Source organism: Rana temporaria, chromosome 8 (assembly GCF_905171775.1).
Source record: "Rana temporaria chromosome 8, aRanTem1.1, whole genome shotgun sequence".
NCBI classification, from domain to species: Eukaryota; Metazoa; Chordata; class Amphibia; order Anura; family Ranidae; genus Rana; species Rana temporaria.
The window spans coordinates 149610360-149638157 of NC_053496.1; the positions used below are offsets into that span (position 1 = coordinate 149610360).

The following is a 27798-nucleotide window of genomic DNA, read 5'->3' on the forward strand; positions in this document are numbered from 1 at the left end:
CTAGGGGTGATGATTTGGCCCAGAATGGGCGGGGGTTTCCAGGTTGTTGCCAGTTGACTCTTTCGGCTGGCGTGAAACATAAGGAGTTCTGTTTTTGAACTGTTGAGTTTAAGATAACTCTTTCTCATCCAGTTTTCTATCAAAGAGAGACATTTCTCTAAACTGGGATGATGATCCTTTTTGTTGCAGATGCGAAAATACAGTTGCGTATCGTCTGCATAAGAGTGATAGAGTAGTTCTTGGCTACTGATAATATCAAAGAGAGGGCGAAGATAGATGTTGAAAAGCACCGGTGACAGGGGGGATCCTTGGGGGACTCCACATGACACCGTGCGCTTTTCCGACGTGAAAGAACCCAATTTAACTGTTTGTGATCGGTTTTCAAGAAAGGAAGAAAACCATGGTAAATCACCTTCTGCGACTTCTGCTACCTTGGCTAGTCGCATCAGTAACAGTTTGTGGTCTACCGTGTCAAAGGCTGCGCTTAGGTCCAGCAGAACCAGGAGACAAGATTCTCCTTCGTCTGCGGCCTCGAGGGCATCGTCCCATATTTTAAGTAAGGCCGTTTCTGTCCCGTGTCCGGGACGGAAGCCTGATTGTAATGGATCCAGTAGATTGTGGGTATCTAGATGCTGTTGCAGCTGTTGTACCACTACTTTCTCCATTATCTTGGAGAGAACATTTAGGCCTGTTATGGGGCGGCGGTGAGTTGGGTCCTTGGGATCCAGGTTAGGTTTTTTCAAGATGGGCTGGATTGTGCCCTCTTTCAACAGGGATGGCACTGTGCCTTCCTTAAATGACTGGTTTATAAGCTATGTGATAGGTGGTGCCAGGATGTCGGCACATTCCTTCAGCAGTTTGGTGGGGATGATATCATTGGGCGATGTGCTGTTCCGCAAAGCACCAATGATATTTTTTGTGGTATCGATGGAGATCGGTTCCAGAGTGAACTTTGTTGATTGTAGAGCGTTTCTGTGGGTGTTTTGTGGTTGATTGACGGTGGGGTTGAGGGGGGTATTGTTTTGCAAGATGCTTTCCCGGATTCTTTCAATTTTGTTGATGAAGAAATCCGATAGTTCATTACAGAACTCTTGGGTGTCTGAGTTGGGGACTTCAAGACATCCTGGATTCATGGTCTGGGTGACCATGGGTGATTCATTTTTGATGAATCTAACTTTTTTATTTTTGTCTTTCAGGGTGAGTGCAGGCGGTGGTGAAGGGAAAGTGTGGAGCAAGTGTTGAGGAGTGTTTTTTGTTTGTGTAGGGATAGGGTTGAGGGAAAGAATATTGTATGGGTAGTTTTTTATTGTACTATTTTCAATGGGTGGAAGGGGTTTGCTGTAAAATATTTTCTTGTTTTGTTGCCATTTTTATTGTTGGATATTTTGATGATGTATGCTTTGTTTGTTGTTTACCTTTGGGGTTTTTGTGGGAGGGTTTTGTGGGAGGGTTTTGTGGGCGTTATATGTAAATATTGTCAAACTTTTTGTATTATGGAAATATTGTATTTTGTATTGTGAAATGTTTGTTAAAGTTTTTGTATTTCTTGTTTTTATTTTTGTACAGTATGTACAATACGTTGTACATATTTTTTGTTGTTTTTGTCAATGTTTACTTTGTATTTTATTTATGAAATTTTAAATAAAAGAATAAAAAAAAAAATCTGCGATATGTTACGCCCGCAGATAGATAGACAATTCTATCTGAATCCGGGCCGGTAGGACTATATCTTGGTTCAGATGAATACCTGAAACCACCTTAGGTAAGAAATTCGGGTGAGGCCGCAGCACCACCCTGTCTTCATGAATAATCATATACGGTTCTTTACACGAAAGAGCTGCCAATTTCGATACCCTCCTAGCTGAGGATATGGCTACAAGAAAAAACTGTTTCTGCATCAACAGACTTAGAGAAACCTGGTGTAAAGGTTCAAAAGTTAGCTTCTGTAAAACAGACAACACCAAATTCAAATCCCATGGGCACACGGGAGACTTAATCGGCGAATTCAACCGCAGTGCACCCTGAACAAAGGCCCTGACTAGGGAATGAGAGGGACGTGGTAAAAACTGGAAGAAAAGATTGGACAGTCGCACTTCCACAAAATCCTTAAAATGTTGCCTTTAATGGTAAAAAATGGAAAACAGCACTACTAGTCACAGCAGACAGTGGGGTGGATATCTGACGCGTTTCGCACTGTGGTATCAGCGCTTAGTCATAGCTAAAACAAAATGGTACACAACTCGAATATATACACACCTAAACCACGCCTAAACCAGTCACGTGATCCACCTTCACCTGCGACCAACCACCGCTAATGATGTGAGTAGGATGGTAAAAAAACAATCAATGGTGATCACCTGGAGAGCTGGACCACATTAGTGGTGAAGTTTAACACACATGTATACAGAAAAACCCAAAGCTAAAATAAGTAATAAGGTAAAAAACCAAGTGCAAAATATATATAAAACGGACATGAACCTTAGGCCCCATACACACGGGGGAATTTATCCGCGAATATGGTCCAGCGGACCGTTTCCGCGGATAAATCCTCTCGAGGATTTCAGCAGATTTCTATGCGATGGCGTGTACACACCATCGCATTGAAATCCTCTGGCGATGACGTGTCGCGCCGTCACCGCGATTATGACGCGGCGACGTGCGCGACGCTGTCATATAAGGAATTCCACGCATGCGTCAATTCATTACGACGCATGTGGGGGATCCCTTCGGACGGATGGATTCGGTGAGTCTGTACAGACCAGCGGATCCATCCGTTGGGATGGATTCCAGCAGATGGATTTGTTGTGCATGTCAGCAAATATCCGATCTGCTGGAATCCATCCCAGGGGAGATTTATCCGTGGAAAAAGATCCGCTGGCGTGTACACACCATAGGATCTATCCGCAGAAACCCATTTGCTGGGATTTATCTGCGGATGGATTCTATGGTGTGTACGGGGCCTTAGATGTAAGGAAAAAATTCATAAATAAAATCTTGTGACAATAAATATACAAATATAATCAAAGCGACAGTAAATGGTACAGAGCAGTGTCATTGGATACAAATATAAGTGCATGTGTTCTTATTCGACATATGAAACAACGTGAAAAAATGGGGAATCCTGTACATGTATGTGGATTGTAATGATGCAGATAAAATGAACATCAAGATTGAGTGACGTTATGTAGCAGGAAACCCAGACATTGTAGGCGAAAGAGAAACAATGAACAATAGAAAGTGATGAAGAGACAAAGCTCAAAGTAATATGTAAAAGTGGGATTGTGTAAATTTATCGGTGACTATGGGAGTCATACTTACTTACAGAAGTAAGTATGACTCCCATCACATTGCCCCAAATCCCCACCGTGTGTTATTATTCAGGGTCTATGCCGTCATAAAAAGGCCTAAGAAGAATTTTTAGGTCGTTAACCACTTCCATACCAGGCACTTACGCACCTTCCCGCCCAAGACAATTTTTAGCTTTCAGCACTGTCGCAATTTGAAAGACAATTGCGCAGTCATGCTACACTGTACCCAAACAAAATTGGCGTCCTTTTTTACCCACAAATAGAGCTTTCTTTTTATGGTATTTGATCACCTCTGCGGTTTTTATTTTTTGTGCAACAACTAAAAAAAGACCAACATTTTTGAAAAAAAACATTTTTTATTTTTTTTCTGTTCATTTTTTTGTAAATAAGTAAGTTTTCTTCTTCAATTATGGGCACTGATATGGCGGCACTGGTGGGCACCGATGAGGTGCCACTGGTGGGCACCGATAGGCAGCACTGGTGGGCACTGATAGGCTGCACTGATGGGCACTGATAGGCGGCGCTGGTATGCGGCACTGATGGGCACTCATAGGCGGCACTGATGGGCACTGATAGGCACTCATAGGCGGCACTGATGGGCACTCATAGGTGGCACTGATGGGCACTCATGGGGGGCACTGATGGGCACTCATGGGGGGCACTGATGGGCACTGATAGGTGGGCACTGGGCATAGATGGGCACTAAGAGGTGGCACTGATGGACACTGGGTGGCACTGATGGACACTGGGTGGCACTGATGGATACTGGGTGGCACTGAGGGGTGATACTGATGGCATTGCTACAGTCAGTGCCCATATTGCCAGTCAGTGCCTATTTGTGGGCACTGATTGGCATCAATTGCATTACTATTTGTGCTCTATTGATCCAGTAGAGTATTGGTATTGGTCCAGTGTGTGGTTCCGAGGGGGGGCTGCACTGATAAACAATCAGCGCAAACCCCCCCTGTCAGGAGAGCCGCCGATCTGCTCTCCTCTCCTCATAAGACGTCCAGTCAGGATTTAGCAACCACTTTGCCGCCGTCAATCTGTCATTGGCGGGTGGCAAGTGGTTAAAAATATTAAATGTTGGATATTGAAACCTTCGAAGTTATCAACCATGAGGCCATCAAAGAAGTTGAATAGAGGGTTAATATGTATGTAAACTAAACATCGTGTGAAAAACAGGGGCAACACGCATAAGACTCTCTAAACAATGTACACATGCTGGTATAAAGACCGGAGTGTGTCTATACATAACAAAAGATTTTTATAAAAAATAATAGAATTATAATAAGATTGTGTAACAGAATAAAGAGAGCATGCATGTGCACCCGATCGAAATAGATACTATATGGGAAAGGCTAGCGGTCTTTGAAAAAATACTGACAAAGCCGAGATTTGGCCCTTGATGGTGCTCAAGGCCAACTTCATATTTAAGCCCAACTGAAGAAAGGCAGGCATGCAAGCTAGCCTTGGGGTACAAGGGAGTAACAGAATATGTTTCCCTTTGGGATAACAAACATTTGCAAGAAATCCTAGCCATGGGGAAGATTAAGGAATGGGAAAAGCTGGGTATAACTAGATTAATGCAATTATATAAGGGCACTACTATGAAATCTTTTTCAGAAATAAGTAAAGAGTATGCCATTCCAAACTCTCTATTCTACACATATCTGCAGATCAGACATGCCCTCCAAACCCAATTCAAAACACATCCGGTGACATGGCAAAAAAATTCCCATCTTCAAAGGCTAATTAAGGTAGGAATCGTTAAAGGCCTTATTTCAGAATTATATATGCAGATTAGTGGTTGATTCATATTCGGGGAGAGCGTGGAAAAGAACAAAGGGAAATGGGAGAAGGATATAGCTCCTATAACTACTGAATAATGGGAACGGATACTGGAGATGGGGACATCGGTGTCACTCTCCCCGTAATAGCGAGTATCTCATGTGTTCTTGGTGCATAGAGTCTATTACACACCAAATAAACTGCATATGTTCTGAAGGAAACCAGATGATAAATGTCCCAGGTGTCAGGATACAGGGGACCTTATACACATGGTGTGGAAATGCCCGAAATTACATAGATATTGGGTCAAGGTACTGGACATCATAAATACAAGAGGGCATCTTCAAATGATACAATGTGATGTACGTATAGATACTGTTAAATGTTAAGTAGATGTTTTGTATTGGTGAAAACAATAAAGAATATAGAAATTTAAAAAACAAAGAAAGGCAAGAATCCTATTAATGGCAAACTTTCTAGGATGCCACTTTCTGGGTTCACACCAGGAAACATATGCCTTCCAGATTCTGTAGTAGATGAGCCTGGAGGCCGGCTTTCTAGCATTAACCAGAGTGGATAGGACTGGCCTTGAGAGCCCGCGTTTTTCTCAGAATGTGGGTCTCAACAGCCAAACCGTCAAATTTAAACTTTGTAAGGCAGGATGGAATATTGGACCCTGTGATAGTAGGTCTGAGCGTAATGGAAAAATCTAACGTCTTTCCTACTGCCATCCTTACAACTTCTGCGTACCAGGGTCTCCTGGACCAAGCCGGGGCGGCCAAAATCACAGACTTTCCTTCCTTCTTGACTCTCTGAAGGAATCGTGGGAGAAGCGGAACTGGAGGGAACGTATAAATCAGGGAATACTGATCCCATGAGATTGTCAGGGCATCTGACCCTTGAGCATAGGGATCTCTTGTTCTTGATACAAAGCTGTCCAGTTTTGCGTTGAACCTGGAAGCCAAACAGGTCCACATCTAGAGTTCCCCATTTCTGACATATGATTTGAAACATGTCGGGGGGGGGGGTAGAGACAATTCTCCTGGACTCAGTTACTGATGGCTTAAAAAAAACCTGCCTGCCAATTTTCTACCCCTGGAATGAAGACCAGGCGAGGAATATGCCTTTTTGCCCAGGCCAAGATGTGATTCACCTCGTTTTGGGCATCCAGACTTCTGTTGCCTCCTTGGTGATTGATACAGGCTACGGCCATAGCATTGTCGGACTGAACCCGAACAGGTCAGCCTTGAAGTCTGTAAGACCAAATTTTGAGGTGAAACGAATTGCCCAAATCTCCAGAATGTTGATGGGTAGGAGCTTTTCGGCCCCGGACTACTTCCCTTGGACAGATGCTTCTTCTAGCACTGCCCCCAGCCCAGAAGGCTGGCGTCTGTGGTCACCACTTTCCAGGTAACTGGAGTGAAGAATTTTCCTTCTGACAGATTTTAGGGGAGCAACCACCAATTGAGGCTCTGGCGAACCCCTAGAGATAAGATCATAGGAAGATCCAGGGCCTGAACATCTTTGTTCCAAGCTGACCGAATTCCACCCTGTAGCGGTCTTAAGTGAAAATGGGCGTAAGGGACATCCTCGATTGAGGCTACCATCTTTCCCAATAATCTAATGCACAGACGGATGGAAGGCCTTCTTTTCGCCTTTACCACTCGGACCAAGTCTCCTATGGCTTTTGCCTTCAGCTTGGGAAGTAATACCTTGCTTAGGGATGTGTCTATAATCATGCCCAAGTACTCTAGCCTTTTTTGAGGTGGCAAGGAAGATTTCCTCAGATTGAGGACCCAGCCTAGGTACTCTAAATATTCCACTGTGCTGTGCACATTGTGACCCAAGCGTGCGGCGGACTAATTTATGATCAACAGATCGTCCAGGTAGGCTGTTACTGCTATGCCTCATGCCCTTAGCCTTGCTAGGGCCGGGGCCAGTATTTTTGCAAACACTCGAGGTGCTGTAGCCAGCCCGAAAGAAGGGCCACAAACTGAAAGTGGCGCTGATCCACCGCAAACCTTAGAAACCTTTGGTAAGCGGGAAATGTTGGCACATGTAGATATGCATGTCTGATGTCTATTGATGCCAGGAATTCTCCTCCCTGAAGGGTGGAAACAACTGAATGGGCAGACTCCATGCAGAAGGAGCAAATGTTCAGAAACTGATTCAGACTTTTCAGATCTAGGTTAGTGTAGTAGTATATGTGGTAATATGTTGGGTGTTATATATATAGATATAAGGAATTTTTAGAGGAAAGTGTTTTTGATAGAAAAAATTCAGAAAGTAAAAGAAAAGGTTGTATTGTGCAGGGCTTGTTGTCTTGCTGTTTAAAAATGGAAAGTTCTTTGAATGATAAAGTTGAGGAAATTGCGCAGTTACAGAGTGCAGTGGATAATGGCCATAAGGTTTGCCAGAGGTTACAAAACCAATCAGAAACTGAAACAGTAAATTTAAAATTGCATGCACTTACCATTGGTGGAGCTTTGCTTGAGAAATCTAAACGTTGTGATGAATTATCAGAGGAAAATGAGAGATTAAAATCAAGAATTATGGAATTGGAGAAGAGATCTCAGGAATGCAGATGTGCATCAAATCTTGGATTCAGCAATCTGCAGCAAAATACAAACTTTCTATCAAATGAAACAGAACCTCATATTAAATCTGATAATTCATTGCCAGCCGCACCCACTGTGACCACCACAGTTTATAACAACAATTATAATACAGGTGAAGTTCAGCTTGTAATGAAGCATTTGAAGCCAAAAGAACTGGATGCAATTCTTAGGCCTTGTACACACGACCGGACAGTCCGCTGAAAACGGTACGCCGGACCGTTTTCATCGGACATGTCCGGTCGGAGAGGCAATCCGCGCGGACAGACAGCGCGGTGACGTGTCCGCGCAGTCGACGCGACAATGACGCGGCGACGTGCGTGATGCAGGAAGGTCAATGCTTCAATGCTTTCGACGCATGCGAGGGATGGCGGCCGCTCGGACGATGGCGGCCGCTCGGACATGTACGGTAGGTCTGTACAGACGACCGAACATGTCCGACGAACAGGATTCCAGCGGGCTGTTTCTAAACAAGTTTGGAAATATTTGCCCGCTGGAAAAAGGCCCGGCGGGCAAATGTACGCTGGAATCCTGTCCGCTCGGCTGTACAGACGACCGAACATGTCTGCTGAAACTGGTCCGCGGACCTGTTTCAGCAGACATGTTCGGTCGTCTGTACGGGGCCCTAAAGAAATAGGAATGGTTCCCTGCCATGATTTAAACAGATTTTTAAAATGATTTTGTGACTTGCAGAATGTCATAGATTTGTACAATATCAACGCATCTGACTTAGAAAAAGTTTTGCAACATTCTATAGGGAATAGTCTTTGGTTGATAATCAAACAGATCTGTCTTCAGCCTCTGAGGACAAGGGACATATTAATGGAATTATTGTGTGTTCTGTACGGAGTGCGGTCTGATGTTACGATTCATGGGAAGGTCCACCAAATGCTAGGGGAGTCTCCCTATGAATTGTCGTACAGGATAGAAAATATTATGGAATTTTTGGTTGGTAATAATCTTGCATTTGAGCAGGGAGGCTCGATACATATCAGTATGTTTCTAGATGCTTTGCATGAAGATATCAAACAGAATATTTTATTAGTTACCCCGAATCCTCATGATTTAAAAGACGTATTATTGAAATAAGATCATTTATGGAGAAAGTCAAATGAGCAAGCTGTCAGAATTGATGTAGCCACATTGTTTAGGACAAACACTGAACAGAAAGATCAGAAGATAATATCTAATGATCACAACAAGAGGGGGAACACCGGGTCAAACATTGGTGATATTAACATAAAAAAACAGAGCCGACCAAAATAATAATAAGAAAAGGACCTGGATACCATTTCCTCAGTTAAAACAGAAATATGACCACCTGAAGATTGAGTATGATAAGATGAAAATAGAATATTACACACTATTAGAACTAGGGTTGTCCAGATACCGATACTAGTATCGGTATCGGGACCGATACCGAGTATTTGCGGGAGTACTCGTACTCGCGCAAATGCTCCCGATACCTAAATAGAATACTTTTTTTGTATTTATCAACATGTTCTATGAAAATTCTTTGAGTTTTTTACTACTGCGTGACAAGCAAATAAAACATTTTTATTCATTTTTACTCATTTTTATTCTTTTATAATGTCTTGAGTTAGAGTTCTTCATAATTCTAAAGAAAATATCCTTAGTCTGTATTGTGGTTTGAAAACTGTCACATGACATTTAAAAAAAGTATCGGTATTCGGTATCGGCGACTACATGAAAAAAAGTATCGGTACTTGTACTCGGTCCTAAAAAAGAGGTATCGGGACAACCCTAATTAGAACAATTGAATGGTCCAGATCTGTTTTTGAATGAAAATGACACTTCTATAGCAGTGGGGGTGAATTAGCTTTAAAGTGTAAAAATGTAAATAGTTGTTTGTTTAAGGTCTTTGCTGATGAGTTTTTGTCTGAGAGGTTTTGTCTTTCAGGTACAGTACATGGCTGGAGATATTCGTTTGCATGTCAATAGCTGGAGTAATTGTTGACTAGTGGGGGGAGAGACACTGAATGGACAATGTCACTATACAAGAAATTATAAAGAATTCATGGACACTCTCTCAATATTCATCAAGCAATGGACCTTTTTTTGAACATTCAATTTTTTTTTCTCTTAATTTTTTTATTATTTTATTCTCAATGGACTTACCCAATGCCCTATTTTTTAATTTTCTCCATTTCCCCGATATATTTTGCTTTTTTATTATGTTTTATTTCTTGAACTTAATCTTAAAACCAGAGCAAAGCATTTAAATCTAAAATAATTTTATAACATCTGTACATATGACATAATGCATATTGATATCAATATATTTGACCTCCTGAGGTAATGCAGCACAATGGCTGGGCATAAATTATAGTAGGTTGGGTGGTTTTCCTAAATTTATAAGAATGGGTGAGTGAAATTCATCACTCTAGTCATGATTTAAACATTGTTGAATCAGTTGTTTATAATATGCTGAAGGCTATGACACATATGGATGAAAGAGACCTTTCTACTCTTCATAAAAAAATACTGGCAAGAATTTCCACTGCTCATTTGTCTGCACAGAAGATCTGATAAACACTGATGGGGGAATATATATATATATATATATATATATATATATATATATATATATATATATATATATATATATATATATATGTTGGTATACCATCCTGTGGAATTATGGACTGAATGATACAAATAACAGCTCTATTAAAGGCAATGCGGGGTCGGCCTACAGCACGTTACGAAAGCAAATTGTTGCTGGCAATCAACAAATTCAGAATATTGAAGGTTTGAATGATTGAAGGTGTCAAGTGCAAGGAAATAGTTTGCAGCACAGAATTGTTACTGCCGGTCCGGATCCAAACCTTTTTGACCTTGAAAGGGACTGCTGATACATTAATAGTTCTTCTTACTACAAAGATGGAAGAATTTCAGGAATTGCTGGTGTTTGTGTAAAAGCATCTTTAAAAATGAAAACTTTGAGCCTGGAGATGAGAGAATCCAGGACTTATGTGGATTGGACCTCCCAAAACATACCAAGCTTTACTTTCAGTGAGATGGTGAGAGATGTGAAGTCAGAATGGACGGTGACATCAGCTCGTTTTTTGCACAATATTCAAGATCGTGATGGGATTTACAAAACAAGGAGCAATCTTTGAAATGAGGCCTAACAGCTATACTGGCCACGAATGTTTACTGAATCCTTTTCCAGTCATGGTCTAAAGTTATATTATCTAATAACTGTTTCATGGGGATATTTTAGAAGTTGGTGAAGAGAGATGTAACCAGTCTGAACTTAATATTTCATATGAGCCGTTGTAAAGCATCCAGTACCTCAAACCATAATGCTTGATTTATGGATCAGTTCTAGTAGTTAGAACTGATCCAAGTGGGGGAATATGTAGTATAATTCATATTAATGTTTTTTTGTTTGGTTTATATTGTTGTGGTAGAAGGCAATTAAGAATAATTCAGAAAAATAAGGAAAACCTAGAGATGGCTTCAATCTTAAGAGCCAGGGATGTCTGAGCAGTTTGGTTGTGAATCGATTCTAATTTGAACCGATTCAAGTGGGGGAATATGTAGTAGTATATGTGGTAATATGTTGGGTGTTATATATATAGATATATATATGTGTATATTTATATTTTTATATATATATATATCTGTATTATACAAGTCTAACATATACAGGCCGGATTTCGAAACTGTAATTCAAGGAAGGGTCTCAAACATTACTCAATCAGTTGAATTAAATTAAATGATAAGTCTAGTTTACACATCAGGCCTGTAATTACATGTTGCAAGTCAAAAGAGGTTTGTCTATTGTCAAAAAGGCAGAGACGGGATGGAGTCGTTTTTACATATCAAACCATTACTCAGATCACATGCAATCTAATTACTTATTAGAGGGGGGCTTATTAGTATGCAAGGATGCATACTAATTAGTGACTTTGGCTGAAGTCACATCCTGTCTTTTAGAGTGGCAGGTAAATATTTCCTGTCTTTCAATTAAGAGACAACCAATCAATTGCTCAGCTATTCAAAGGAAACAATATATAATGTTGGGAATTTCTTGTTATCAGATAGAGAAGATACCCCTATGTATTCTCTGCATGAACATGTGAAGGCACAGATCTAGAGGTGATCAGAACATGTATTCTCTGAGATGAGACTTTGACACTACATCACTTTGTTGGACTTCTGTATCATCTGTGGACTTTGTATGTTATTGGAAGTTAATTAAATTTTGCGTTCTCTGGAGATCCTGGTGTGTTGCTGCGAAACAACTTAATTTATGGTCATCATACTAACATCTAAGATATTTATTATCTAACCGGAGTACTGGACACTATAAATGATCACTACATTTATTGGACAAATTAGATCACTACAGTTAGGTCTGACATCCCAGTTTGGTTTTGGAACCGTAAACAGGTTTGAATAGAATCCTGACCACTGATCCTCTGGGGCTAACTCCAAGATTACCCCTTGGGACAACAGGTGTTCCAAGGCCAACAGTAAAGGCCTTCTTTTTTCTGGATCTTTGGCAACTCTTGATCTCAGAAAACGGGGTGGCGGAAGTTCTCTGAACTCTAGCTTGTAGCCTGAGGACACTGTGGCGATGACCCACTTGTCCTGAACTTCGTTTCGCCAGGCGTTTGCAAAATGCAGCAGCCTTCCCCCCACTCAGCCGAGCGGGGGCATCCCTTCATAGGGAAGTTTTGGGGGTCTGTTTAGACCTTGAACCCCAGTTCTTTTCTGCCCTTGGGCTTGGCTCTGGGCTTTTTCCCTAGTGTTAGACTGGGGCGGCTGTCGCCACTGCCTGGAGAATGAGTTTCCAGGGGCTGGAGAAAGAGTGTGTTTAAATGAGGGACGCTTGCACTTTTTCTTAACCGGCAATAGAGTAGACTTGCCTCCGGTAATCTTTTGGATGTATTTATCCCGCTCATCCCCAAACAGGCGTTCTCCCCCAAAGGGGAACGCTGCCAAGTATTTCTTGCAGGAAGCCTTGGCCTCCCAATGTTTTAACCAAAGGGACCTGCACATGTGTACCTGTAGGAGATTCAAGCGAGATGCTTGTTGAGCAGAGTCCATAATCGCATCAATCGATAAGCACAAGGCCTTAGGAAGGTCCTCATAAACCTCAATCTCCTCTGTAGGGAGGAGGTTAATCATCTGCTTAATTTGTTCCCTGAGGAACTGACATACATCAATGGATGTAACTGCAGGTTGTACTACAGCCGCAGCCATGGCAGAGGATGATTTTAATAGGGACTCCAGCTTTTTATCAGTTGGATCCTTAAAACCCTGTGCATTGTCTAAAGGACAGGTCAGGTTTTTGTTTGCACAAGAAATAGCTGCATCAATAGCAGGTACCCCCCATTTCTTGGTGAAACATTCCTCCATGGGATAAAGGAGGGAAAACTGCTTAGGAGGAGAAAAATGTATATCTGGGTGAACTCAGTCATCATACATCAGTTTATCCAGCTAAGGAATAAACTGGAAAGGAGCATGCAGCCTGTAGGGATTTCTGGGATCCCAAAGAAGAAAAAAGAGGGCCTAGAAGCTTCAACAGGAGGCAATTTGTAAGTGGCACGCACCATTTCTGCATAATATAATATTGCACCTGCATCTTTAGTGACTGAGAAGTTGCAGGAATCCTCTGAGTCCTCAGACTGCACATGATCCTCATCTTCAGAGAGGGATTTTTCACCCTCAGAAGGCTCATCTGAAAAGAGAGCTAGAGCAGATGAAGGCGATCTACCCCGTTTTCTGCTATCTCTCAAGGAGATTGCGACAATTTTAGCAATCCTTCCTTCCAAGCCACCCAAAGCAACTTTTAAAGCATCCTCAGTGACGTATACAGGACCTGCCATAGGAGAAGCTGCAAAACCAGACAGGGGCTCATCTTGTGAGGCTGCTATCAGGCTGACAGAGGGGGGTGGTAAACTGCAGGCAAGCTCAGAATCCTTAGCCATACGTAGGGATTTTCTGGTGCCTCTTTTACTCGCCCTAGATCCTCTTCTAGGGGACATAGTCCTTACTGCAAAGCAAAGGTACTATCCACAAATACAAATGCAATCACTGTTGTGCTATAGTCTTACAATACACAAAATTTCAGCTCACTGTACAACCTGATGCCGAGTAGGAGTCTTAGGTGTCCATGCCGCACAGAAGGCTCTGGCGTGCTGGGCTTTTGAACCAGCCTCTTGGCGTCTGCACACAGGTGCCCTGCATTGCGCACAAATCACTAGCAACCACTTTGGCCCTCCCCATCCATGTCTCTATTCAGACAGTAAAGCGTGCTCCCTGCGTGCACACGCGGCGCTGTCATGGCGGCACCCAGGAGATGAGGAAGAGGGGGAGAGTTTACTGGGGGGCATCTTGTGGACCCCTGTATGCATATTGTGGCAGAGGCTGCAGCGGAAGGAGATGAATGGTATTATATTTGACTGACTTCACTGAGCATGTATCCTGGAAGGCTATGTAAGAAAACACTAGGTTAGAAGACTCTGCCAGAAACCTTTTGTGCCACAGATGTATTAGTACACCAAAGTCTGAATCCCAGAGCCCAGACCTCCACAGAGAGACATTACAGGCAAACCTTGTTTCTTCTTACAGGAGGCCCGGGTACCAACCATCTTAGGCCTTTGATATCAGCCTGAGGAATGGATCCGGTTATAGCTCCTAGATCTCCGCAGCCAGACCATCAAAAGAGCATTTTTCTTCTTAGCACATGTTAAACATGGCCAACCACCTTAACACTGGCAAAAAAAACTGAGGTACTCTCCATTTGGGAAGGGTTATATAGGGGAGGAACTCAATTTTAATTGGGTTTGCCAGTGTCCAATCACCTGTGGTGACTACATAACCCATTAAGTAATTAAGGCTCTGTGTCCTGTGATGTATGATCAAGAAATGACATTTCTAAAGGAAAAAAAGTAATTTAAAACTACTCGCGGCTATAATGAATTTTGAGGTCCCAGCAATACAGATAAAAGTGATTGAATGTCATTGAAAAATAAAAAATAAAAAAGGCGTTGTGTCCCCCCAAATTCCATTCCCAGGCCCTTCAGGTCTGGTATGGATATTAAGGGGAACCCTGCTCCAAATGTAAAAAAAATTACGTGGGGTTCCCCCCAAAAATCCATTCCAGACCCTTATCTGAGCATGCAACCTCAGCAACCACAGGAAAAGAGGGGGGATAAGAGAGCAGCATCCCTCCCGAACCGTACCAGGCCACATGCCCTCAACATGGGGAGGATGTCCCCATGTTGATGGGGACAACGGCCTCATCCCCACAACCCTTGCCTGGTGGTTGTGGGGGTCTATGGGTGGGGGGCTTATCGGAATCAGGAAGCCCCCTTTAACAAAAGGGACCCCCAGATCCCAGCCCCGCCTATGTGAATTGGTAAGGGGTACATTGTTAAAAATTACAGGAGACTGCTACTATAGACACCCCCAGGTACGAAATGTAACCACTTAATCACCGCCCCATACCCGAATTACGGCTACAAGGCGGTTCCTTAACTCTGGGAGTATAAACAAGGGGGGAACTAATGTGCAAAACCAACCTAACAAGGGCACACAAAGCTAAGTAAATAAATAACACTAAATGTAACTAATATGCAGCGGCCACGACTAATAGTGCTCACACACTTAAAGCAAATATAAACAAGGGGGGGTGTAATGGCGCTTGCAAAAACATTTTATAAAACTAAATAACCAATAATATCAATTTTCAATAATTTCCAGAATATGAATAAATTATCAGGCAAGTATGCTCCACTGATTCCTGTGTAAAATGTGTTTCACTCCAGATGAAATCAAATACCCACCCGACACTAACCAGGTAATGTGGAGAGTATTAAGAGTGAATAAATAATAATAAATAAGAAAAACAAATGTGCCAATGACAAGCACAGTGTTAATACAAATAAATAAATAATAATCTGAAATTGTTCAGATAATAATACCAGCAAGACTTTCTTCAAAAAACATATAAAGTGCAAATATGCAAATGAGCTCCAACTAATCCAAAGTGCATAGTGCAATGAATGAAATAATTAATGAATAATATCCATAAAAGTGAAAAAACATCAAGAGTGGAAAAATATAAATATATATAAAAATGTAAATAAATACTCCAAACCATGCATAAGTGAAAAAAACAAAAAACAAACACTCAATCCATTAATGACTGCAGTGAAAAAGTGTCCCATATAATTCACCAAGGAATTTAAATCATCAATAAAAATATCAAAAAATATATATAATTAAAAATATATAAAAGAGACGTGTCCAGTGCAATAATAACGTGTAGATGAAAACAATCCAATACTCAAAAAGGCAATATCAAGCAAAAAATATAAAGTGCATAAGTGCTTCACTTCTATTCAGATTCCATGATGATTGATTCAGTTCATGATAGTAGACGTGCATACGTGCTTCCAAAATGACAGACTCCAAACCTTTCCACAGTGCAGTGGTGAAGATAAAAATTATTTCTGCAAGCCCCTTACCTTGAAGAGGCTTGTATAAAAACCTTATATAATGTTAAATGAAAGCGTGTCCCACAGCCAGCCTGCCGTTCCTTAGTGCATAAACAAAGACTTGATCCCAGCGATGGCACTCAAAAAGAGAACAGGGAGGCTTCCATAGTGTAAGACCATTCACAATTTATTAGGTAAAAACGAATAAAAACACTTACAGACGGAGCTGTAATGACAGCGTGTAGTACAATAGGTCTCCGCTCTGCGGCCGCGAGCGAATGACGTCACCAGTAGGGATGAGCTTCGAGTTCGAGTCGAACTCATGTTTGACTCGAACATTGCCTGTTCGCCTGTTCGGCGAACAACGAACAATTAGGGATGTTCACGGCAAATTCGAAAAGCCGCAGAACACCCTGTTAAAGTCTATGGGAGAAATCTAAAGTGTTAATTTTAAAGGCTAATATGCAATGTATTGTCCTAAAAATTGTTTGGGGACCTGGGTCCTGTCCCAGGAAACCTGTATCAATGCAAAAAAAGTTTTAAAAACGTCCGTTTTTTCAGGAGCAGTGAATTTAATAATGGTAAAAGTGAAACAATAAAAGTGTAATATTACTTTAAATTTCGTACCCAGGGGGGGTGTAAAGTCAGAGGGCCAGATTCAGGTAGATCAGCGGATCTTTAGATCCGCGTGATCTATCTGATTTAAGATACGCTGCCGCAAGTTTGATAGGCAAGTGGGTAATTCACAAACCACTTACCTCCAAACTTGCGGCGACAAATCCCCTGGCGGAATTCAAATTCCGCGGCTAGGGGGAGTGTACTATTTAAATCAGGCGCGTTCCCACGCCGATTTAAATGAGCATGCGCCGTCCGCGAAATTTCCCGGCGTGCATTGCTCCCACTGACGTCACTAGGACGTCAGTGGTTTCGACGTGAGCGTAACTTGCGACGCGCGGGTTTCTGAATCGGCGTACGCAAACGACTGAAAAAAATTCAAAATCGACGCGGGAACGACGGCTATACTTAACATTGGCTGCGCCTCATAGAAGTAGGGGTAAGTATACGCCGGGAAAACCGCTACGGAAACGTCGTAACAAACTGCGTCGGGTCCGCGTACGTTCGTGAATTCGCGTATCTCGCTGATTTACATATTATTCAGCGTAAATCAGCGGGAACGCCCCCCGCGCCATTTCCAAATTGAAAATAAGATCCGACGGTGTAACACAGTTACACCTGTCGGATCTTAGCCATATCTATGCGTAACTGATTCTATGAATCAGGCGCATAGATACGACCAGTGTAAGACAGAGATACGATGGTGTATCAGGAGATACACCGTCGTATCTCTTTGTGAATCTGGCCCAGTATGTGAAAAAGCGCATGTTTCCCGTACATAGAACTGTCCCTGCACAAAGTGTCATTTCTGAAAGAAAAAAAGGCATTTAAAACCGGCTTTGCGGCTATAATGAATTGTCGGTTTTGGAGATGATTCATTCATAAAAAATTAAAATAAAAAAGCTGGGGGTCCCCCCAAATTCCATTAACAGGCCCTTCAGGTCTGATATGGATATTAAGGGGAACCCCGCCGTCAATTTAAAAAAAAATGGCGTGGAGTTCCCCCAAAAATCCACACCAGACCCTTATCCGAGCACGTTAACCTGGCCGGCCGCAGAAAAGAGGGGGGGACAGAATGCGGCCCCCCCCCTCTCCTGAACTGCACCAGGCCACATGCCCTCAACAAGGATGTCCCCATGTTGATGGGGACAAGGGCCTCATCCCCACAACCCTTGCCCGGTGGTTGTGGGGGTCTGCGGGCGGGGGGCTTATCAGAATCTGGAAGACCCCTTTAACAAAGGGGACCCCCAGATCCTGCCCCCCCCTATGTGAATTGGTAATGGGGTACACTGTACCTCTACCATTTCACGAAGGAAGTGTAAATAGTTAAAAAAAAAACACGCAGACACCGTAGAAAAAAATCCTTTATTAATAAAAAATAAATAAATAAATAAAAATCCAGCGATGTGAATCCACTCTCGGCCCGGCCCCCCGCTCCAACGTGGTCTTCTATCCAGCGACGGATGATCTCTCCAGCGACGGGTGATCAGCGGCCCGGTCCAGCGATGAGAAGATCCATCCGTCCAGAGCGCAGCAGGCAGCTCCTCTCTCCGCTGGACACAGCTCAGCGGAATGACGCGCTGGAGCTGTGACATTTCTTATATAGGGGAAGCGGCCACCCGTCACGTGACCCCGCCCCCTCTGACGCACCCTCGTACGTCACTGGGAAAGACCAGGAAAGACCGGTGTTTCCCAGTGACGTACGAGGGTGCGTCAGAGGGGGCGGGGTCACGTGACGGGTGGCTGCTTCCCCTATATAAGAAATGTCAAAGCTCCAGCGCGTCATTCCGCTGGGCTGTGTGCAGCGGAGAGAGGAGCTGCCTGCTGCACTCTGGACGGATGGATCTTCCCATCGCTGGACCGGACCGCTGATCACCCATCGCTGGAGAGATCATCCGTCGCTGGATAGAAGACAACGTAGGAGCGGGGGGGCCGGGCCGAGAGTGGATTCACATCGCTGAATTTTTTTTTTTTTTAATAAAGGATTTTTCTCTACGGTGTCTGTGTGTTTTTTTTTAACTATTTACACTTCCTTCGTTAAATGGTAGAGGTACAGTGTAGCCCATTACCAATTCACATAGGGGGGGCAAGGATCTGGGGGTCCCCTTTGTTAAAGGGGTGTTCCCACCCGCAAACCCCACAACCACCGGGCAAGGGTTGTTGGGATGAGGCCCTTGTCCCCATCAACATGGGGACATCCTCCCCATGTTGAGGGCATGTAGCCTGGTGCGGTTCAGGAGAGGGGGGGCTGCACTCTGTCCCCCCCCCTCTTTTCTGCGGCCGGCCAGGTTAACGTGCTCGGATAAGGGTCTGGTGTGGATTTTTGGGGGAACTCCACGCCATTTTTTTTTTAAATTTGGGGTGGAGTTCCCCTTAAAATCCACACCAGACCTGAAGGGTCTGGTATGGATATTTGGGGGCAACCCCACGTCATTTTTTTTTAATTGACGGCGGGGTTCCCCTTAATATCCATATCAGACCTGAAGGGCCTGTTAATGGAATTTGGGGGGACCCCCAGCATTTTTATTTTAATTTTTTAGGACAATAACTTGCATATTAGCCTTTAAAATTAACACTTTAGATTTCAAATGTTCGAGTCCCATTGACTTTAACGGGGTTCTAAAGTTTACGCGAACATTTGGTGTGTTCGCAAGTTCTGATGCGAACCGAACAGGGGGGTGTTCGGCTCATCCTTAGTCACCAGCAACCCTCCTCTTCCAAAGGAAGAGGAGGGTTGCTGGTGATGTCATCCGCTCGCGGCCGCAGAGCGGAGACCTATTGTACTACACGCTGTCATTACAGCTCCGTCTGTAAGTGTTTTTATTCGTTTTTACCTAATAAATTGTGAATGGTCTTACACTATGGAAGCCTCCCTGTTCTCTTTTTGAGTGCCATCGCTGGGATCAAGTCTTTGTTTATGCACTAAGCAACGGCAGGCTGGCTGTGGGACACACTTTCATTTATCATTATATAAGGCTTTTATACAAGCCTCTTCAAGGTAAGGGGCTTGCAGAAATAATTTTTATCTTCACCACTGCACTGTGGAAAGGTTTGGAGTCTGTCATTTTGGAAGCACGTATGCACGTCTACTATCATGCACTGAAGCAATCATCATGGAATCTGAATAGAAGTGAAGCACTTATGCACTTTATATTTTTTGCTTGATATTGCCTTTTTGAGTATTGGATTGTTTTCATCTGCACGTTATTATTGCACTGGACACGTCTCTTTTATATATTTTTAATTATATATATTTTTTGATATTTTTATTGATGATTTAAATTCCTTGGTGAATTATATGGGACACTTTTTCACTGCAGTCATTAATGGATTGAGTGTTTTTTTTTTTTTTTTTTCACTTATGCATGGTTTGGAATATTTATTTACATTTTTATATATATTTATATTTTTCCACTCTTGATGTTTTTTCACTTTTATTGATATTATTCATCAATTATTTCATTCATTGCACTATGCACTTTGGATTAGTTGGAGCTCATTTGCATATTTGCACTTTATATGTTTTTTGAAGAAAGTATTGCTGGTATTATTATCTGAACAATTTCAGATTATTATTTATTTATTTGTATTAACACTGTGCTTGTCATTGGCACATTTGTTTTTCTTATTTATTATTATTTATTCACTCTCAATACTCTCCACATTACCTGGTTAGTGTCGGGTGGGTATTTGATTTCATCTGGAGTGAAACACATTTCACACAGGAATCAGTGGAGCATACTTGCCTGATAATTTATTTGTATTCTGGAAATTATTGAAAATTGATATTATTGGTTATTTAGTTTTATACAATTTTTTTGCAAGTGCCATTACAGCCCCCCTTGTTTATATTAACTCTGGGAGGACGTCCATGGACGTCCTCCCAGAACAATCGTTCCCTCGGGCGCGCTCACGCGATCATCTGTGCTCGCCGGATCCACGGGACCCGCAGCAACAAGGATCGCGGTAAAAGGGCCAATAAATGTGGCTCTTTACCACGTGATCACACCGTCCAATGACGGTATATATACTAATGTTCGACCCGAACATAAAGTTCATCCCTACTGAACACCTTATGCTTTGGAACTCGGAGGTCAATATAAGTAATTCCTCTTTAAGAATATCCATCTTGAAAGCCACAGCAACCATTGTAAAAACGTTGGTAACCAGAAATTCAGACCAGTAGCCGTTTTGGAATGGGTAATTATGTCGTGTTGATTTTTATCTTATATCCATTTGTGTTCTCTTAAATATTGATCTATTGAGTATTATACAATTGATAATTATTTTCCCTGAATCAATAACCGCCTTGTAGATTTTTCTCTAAAGATTTAATTTTCAATATTTTTCATTTGCATAGTTTCCATTGTATTGACATATCAAACGTCTAAACTGTAATTTTACAACGTTATTGATTTTACAGGCAAGTTTATCATTGTTGTGTCATGTCAGATGGTACTACAACCCCATTTAGCGGGTGTTTCAACTGATATTCAAGCTGTTATGTAATGCAATCGGTATTTTAATTTCATGCAGAGTTTGTTTTTGTCAACATATACGTATGTGTGTGTATATATATATATATATATATATATATATATATATATATAACTATTTTGTATGATTACATGTCTGGTGAATACATTTCATATTTTTAGACTGTGATCATAATAGATTGAACCTGTATCTTAAAAATATAATTGTTCAATATTACTTAAATCATAAATACCGTGCAGGAAAACTTTCCTTAACCAGTTAACGGCCCGCCCATAGACAAAAGACATCTACAGGGCAGTTCATTAACTCTGGGAGGACATCCATGGACGTCCTCCCAGAATCGCGCTCCTGTGCACCTGCTGGGGTGATAGCGGCCGTTTCCCACGTGATCACTCCATTAAATGACTGAATGATCACTTGTAAACAAACCGGCGTCATGTCATGTTCCTCTCTCCCCTTTCTGTACCGATCGGTGCAGTGTGAGAGGGGAGAGATCTCATCCATCCCTGCTAAGCAATCCCTGCCCTACTCTGCAATACCCTGCCATACCCAGCCATACTCAGCTGTACTTAACCTCTGTATGTGGCCAGGCTGTGGAAGTCTCACACATGTGGTATCGCCATACTCAGGAGGAGTAGGAGAATCTATTTTGGCCTTTTGGGGTGTAATTTTTGGTATGTATATACTATGTGTTAGAAATATTGTATACATGGGCAATTTTGTGTTAAAAAAAACAAAGCGTTTTAACCACTTCCCGCCCGCCGGCCGTCATATGACGTCCTTGACTTTGTGCGGGGATATCTGAATGATGCCTATAGTGATCAAAACATTTATTTTTGGGGAAAAATAAAATAAAGTAAAATGAACAATTATTTTTCATTTTTTATTTTTTTTAAAGTGCCCCTGTCCCTGTGTGCTCACATACAAAAGCGAACGCATACACAAGTCCCGCCCATATATTAAAACTATTTAAACTACACATGTGAGGTATCACTGAACGTTGGAGCGAGAGCAATAATTCTAGCCCTAGACCTCCTCTGTAACCAAAAACATGTAACCAGTAAAAATATTTAAATCGTCGCCTATGGGGATTTTTAAGTAGTAAAGTTTGGAGCCATTCCACGAGCGTGTGCAATTTTGAAGGGTGACATGTTAGGTATCTACTTACTCAGCGTTACTTCATCTTTCACATTATGCAAAAACATTGGGCTAACTTTACTGTTTTTTTTAAAGCACAAAACATTTTTTTTAACCATAAGAAGAGACATCATCACAAGGGATATATCCTACTAAGTTATTTTCCTTGTGCTGTTTTTTTTTTTTTTGGCTGCACTTAAAATTGTAATTTGTTTGCAGGCTTTCACTAATATTTTTTAAATGGTGCTTAGCCAGGAGCATTCCCATAAATAAGAGATACCTGAAATTGTAGCCTTGTGACACATTGTTTTTTTCTGATACACTATCCAGTCTGGTAAAACTGTACTGAGGAACACAAAGATCCCAGGACTTGTCCAGGTCACACATCCAGCCGATCTTAATACTCAGTACTCCCCCCTGCAACAAGATATCACAAGACACTATTAAAATAATACATTGTTATGTTCTTGTCCATCAAAATGACAACAGCAAGGTAAAAAAAGGTGTAAAAAGCCATCATATACATTACCATGTGACTGGATAAAACTAGACATTTTACATATCTTCTGATTGTCAGGCCATGATGCCAGATTAGAACCTGCTGACCACACATCTAAATCAGATTAAATAAGCAAAAGAATACTTGGATTGTGAAATGCTTGGGCACCAGTACAGTGCCAAGCATAGACACAAATTACCACTCAATAGGTGCGGTTTAAACTATTTTAAACTATTATATGATTGTATATGTGTGATAAAAGTTCAGATCAGAGGATAATAAACAGGCTATTGGATTAGTTGGGGATTTATCCCTATTCTAATTACGAAAAACCGTTAATTGTCTAAGGACAGTATCCAATTATATAAACAAATGTACATGTGCATGCAAAATATGAAAAGAAATTGGTTAATATTTTACTGTATATGTCACCCTACAGAAAGAGCAAGAATGTCTTTCAATGTGCTTTTACATTAAAAAAAAAAAAAAAAAGCCAGTAATAAGGTTTAAAGGGGTTGTAAAGGGAAAAAAAAATCCTTAAATAGTTTCCTTTACCTTAGTGCAGTCCTCCTTCACTTACCTCATCCTTCGATTTTTGCCCCCTCCCCCCTCAAGAGGCTTTCTCCACGCCAGGGAGAGAGCCTCGCATTACTGCACGTAGTTACAGACAGAAGAACAGGGAGTGAGTATTTCTCAGGAGAAATAAGGACATTTAAAAGCAAAATCGAAGGATGAGGTAAGTGAAGGAGGACTGCACTAAGGGAAAGGAAGCTATTTAGGGGGAAAAAAAATACCTTTACAGCCCCTTTAAGGTAGGATGTGGATACACTGGAACAATTCTCTGTTTTCTGGGGTTCCGTTAGAGAGATTTTCCCTCACTTTCTGTCCTTCTGACAACACGTTTCTGAGACAGGAAGTGAGTGACTTTTCCCTACATTACTGAAAAATAAATGTAGCGCCGGGTTACTTTCAGAGCCGGTACTATGTTAAATTTAGGGGAGAATTCAGAGAAATAGTTAGCTCTGAATTGGTTTGACTGTTTAAATTTGGGTCTCTGCTCTAGCTTGGCTGTACTGTGGGCTGACCTTTTATCCGGCGACTCCCGTCACCCCCGGACAGCAGGTGGCAGCAGTGGGTCAGGCGAGTCTGAGTGCCACTCCTTAGCAGCCAGTCAGAGGCTGGCCGCCTCGCTGTGCATGCTGGGGAGGGGTATAAAGGGGGCAGACACCATTGCCTCAAGTTTCTTCCTTGTGTGGCGCCCACCATTGGGGTAGCCACTCCACGACACCCCCCAGAATATGGCCCTCCTGGTCGGGGTGTGCGTGGGTAACAGTGTTCCTGGTTCCGGGACCATGTTGGCCTGGAGCAATTGATCTGCTGTGTGGGCCCAGTGATTGACTGGGTCCCTAATCTGGAGGGGGTCCCGAGATGTCCGTCCAATGGGAGGAAGCTGACCGATGAGGAGTCTGTCCGAAGGATACCAAGCATGAGGCTGGTGTTCCAGGAGGGGCCTGTCCATTCATCGGGGGACAACCTTGGTTATGACAGGCTGGATGTTGGTCGCCTGTCAGTCGCTAACTTAGCAAAAACTACCTCAAGGAGACCCGGGTGCTGAATCTACTAAGAGAGGATTCCAGACCATAATTGTCTCCATTCTTTTGGAAATGCCTGTGGCAGAGACTTGATCCTAAGTTCGAGTGACACTCTGGCTGCCAGGCTGGTGAGAGAGGCCAAGTGCGCTATACCCCTCCGTCTGGAGTGGCAAAGTAAAGTGTTGTTTGGAAGCAGGCCTGTTTCCTGTATGCAGTTACACCTGGGTCTGCTGTCTTCTATTTGGTATCCCTTCACCTTTCCACTGTTTAATTGTTTTTACCCAGCTAGGTAATAAAAGCACAGAAAAGACAACTGTCGTGTGGACATTCCATTTACTACAACTCTCATCAAGTACCCTAGACGGCGGAGATCCAGAGATAACATGCCACCCAAAACAAACCAGCAGCTCCTTTGGGGCTAGTGCTACAAGTGGGGGCTCGTCCGGGATTGGCTGTTACTTCTGGCAACGTAATTGAGCAAAACATTCCGCCATTGAGAGCCTTGAATTTTCATGGTTTTGGTGAAGAAGGGGTTAATTTCAGGTACTAAAAGTCTGGGCGCACATGCAGCGGAGTGACGTGTGCCTGCAAAGAACTTGACGTGGGAGGAGTTACCCACCCCTGCGTGAGACGTAGGGCGAGTTTGGTGCTAAAGAACAAAGTGATTGCCCGCCCACAAGAGAGGATCATGCAACATGTCTGTGCCCCCCGCGCCCTTCGAGAGATTAAGGCCTCCAATGTCTTCAGTAGGAGTCAATCCAATTCCCGTTGCCACCGGAGTTTCCCTGACTGATACCAGAATCCAAATGGGGATGCAAGGGCGGTTTGTGCTGTTCACCAGTGGCAGCGTGGAGGCCCTTGGCTTGTTTTGTCCCCGATGTGCAGAGCTAGTCATCAGGATCATGCCTTTTGCTCGATGTAAAAAGTGTGGAGAATACTTGTTTCAAGTGGAGCCCCGCGACAATAGTGTCCCCGAAGTAAGTGACTGTTATGCTGAAGAGGTTGTGCCTGCTGTGAAGGTGGATGTTGCCACCAAAACCGCATGTATGGCGGTAGTTCCTGCTTGGCCCCCGTGGCTCCCATGGCTGTGGTCGAGGCCTACCTATGCGCGGACCTGAACCGGACTCCAGGGAGGATGTTGCCCCTGACGAGACCAAAAACAAGGTCAGTAAGCCTAATGTTCCACATGTTTGTTTGCCTGTGGAGGAGTACAACAGCTCTGAAATTGATTCCTCCTCCGACTGTCAAAAACTACGGTGAACAAGAGTGAACCACAACTGCGGTTAGGGAAAGATTTCAATGCACTTCTCTATGCAATGTGATTTTCAGTACTGGACCCCAGGCATCACTCTAAGCAGAGAAAAAGAGAGTTTGGGGGTTAACTACATCATCTCTCTCACATATCGGAATAGGTTGAGCTACTAAGGAAGGAGGTATTACAACATACCTTCAACCCCTAGCCTTAAAAGGTTACAGTGAACATGAGTGAAGCACAACTGCGTTAAGGATAAGATTTCAATGCACTTCTCTATGTGAAGTGATTTTCAGTACTGGACCCCAGGCGTCACTCTAATCAGAGAAAAAGAGTTTGGGGGTTCACTACATCATATCACTCACATATAGGACTGCATTGAGCTACTAAGGGAGGAGTTATAACATAGCTTCAACCCTTAACCTAAAAAAGGTATAGCAAACATGTTCGATATTTCAGGCCGGGAGACCAAATACTATTAACAACAAATGTCAAGCACGTAGCATATGAGAATACTGTATGCAAATGGCATATACTTGACAGAGGCAACTGTAGCTTAAATGGTTTAAGATGGATGAGCCGAACACCCCACCCAAAAATTGTAATTACACGCCCCTGTTAAACAGGGGCAGAAAATTGGGCCTTAGGCACTGGTGCTGGTGCCACAACACTGCAACCCCTCACAGATACTCTAGTTGGAGCGCAGGAATGAGCCCGCTGCAAAGTATTGCATCAAAAATTGTAATTACACGCCCCTATTAAACAGGGGCAGAAAAATTGGGCCTTAGCCACTGGTGGCGGTGCCCAGAACCAAAAATGTTCTTACAAGATATCAGCATGATCAGTGAGGAGGAAAAGGATAGTCACTCAGTGTAACGGAACCCCAAATGGGACAGGGGTTAAATACATTCATGATATTCCATTCCACCCAAGACAGCTTATCGACACTCCAACCAACAGGACCCGATCCATCCCATTTCCCCAGAATCAAGACGAGACGAGACACGCAGCTCTGTACTTGTTCCAAAATGAAGACAACTTTAATGGTACAGTACAAGGCATGAAAGGAACAATCAACTCCCCACCCACACATCACACCGTGGGGGCTTCAATCACATTCTTTGAGCTAATTACTAAACATTCTAGATATCTCGGCGCCGGGCTATAATTATCATGATACACAAAAAGACACACAAGCTCCTGCGCACGGGTGGATAGTCCGACAGTTAATCTATTTTCCGCATTGGGATTTTCCACAAATATCAAAAACTGGTAACAAAGGCCTTGCTGCCCTTCAGGAATGGGGAACATCCTAGAAGAAAACGAAGAAAAGAAAAAGAAAGGCGCACCAGCCTAGTGTATTACCGTTTGACAATTTAATAAATAGATAAGGTAAAATAGAACTACTCACAAACGAGATAGTATAAAAGGCTCAGCAGAGCGGATGAAGAGGCCTCTGTTGCCTTGAAACGCGTCAGCCGGCAGCAACACACCTCTTTCACCCCTATTCAGGATTGTGGCTTGAGGGGTATCCATCATCAACCGTTGTTAACAAGCCTTTTATACTATCTCGTTTGTGAGTAGTTCTATTTTACCTTATCTATTTATTAAATTGTCAAACGGTAATACACTAGGCTGGTGCGCCTTTCTTTTTCTTTTCTTCGTTATAATTATCATGACCTAATCACTGCACATTCCTTCATTAACAGAATTCAACCAAAACACCATCACACAATGCATTCCCCTCAAACCATATCTTACACAGACTTTCTGTCTCCGACAAAAGGTATTCACACCTGGAAAGGTCTTAGGAGCAGACCTGAATTAACACCTCTACAGCCTTACACAATGGACAATGGAATATCTTAGGAGTCTATTGACCTGGTTTGGGTCAACATTAACCAACAACTTGTAATATCTCCAATTGCAATATGAGCTATCAGTAATGTCCCCTGTCCTGTAATTTAGGATATAATTTCTCAGTCAACCTATGGCCCTATCGGACATAAGGT

General features: G+C 42.6%; 1 protein-coding gene across 1 annotated transcript in view; it reads right to left on the reverse strand.

Moving 5' to 3' along the window:
* The window catches only part of P2RX3 (purinergic receptor P2X 3), a 736403-nt gene that overhangs the window by 344324 nt on the left and 364281 nt on the right, over positions 1 to 27798 (reverse strand). The window contains exon 8 of the mRNA XM_040320880.1: positions 22724 to 22860. Within this exon, the coding sequence (XP_040176814.1) occupies positions 22724 to 22860 (137 nt within the window). The remainder of the gene's footprint in view (positions 1 to 22723; positions 22861 to 27798) is intronic.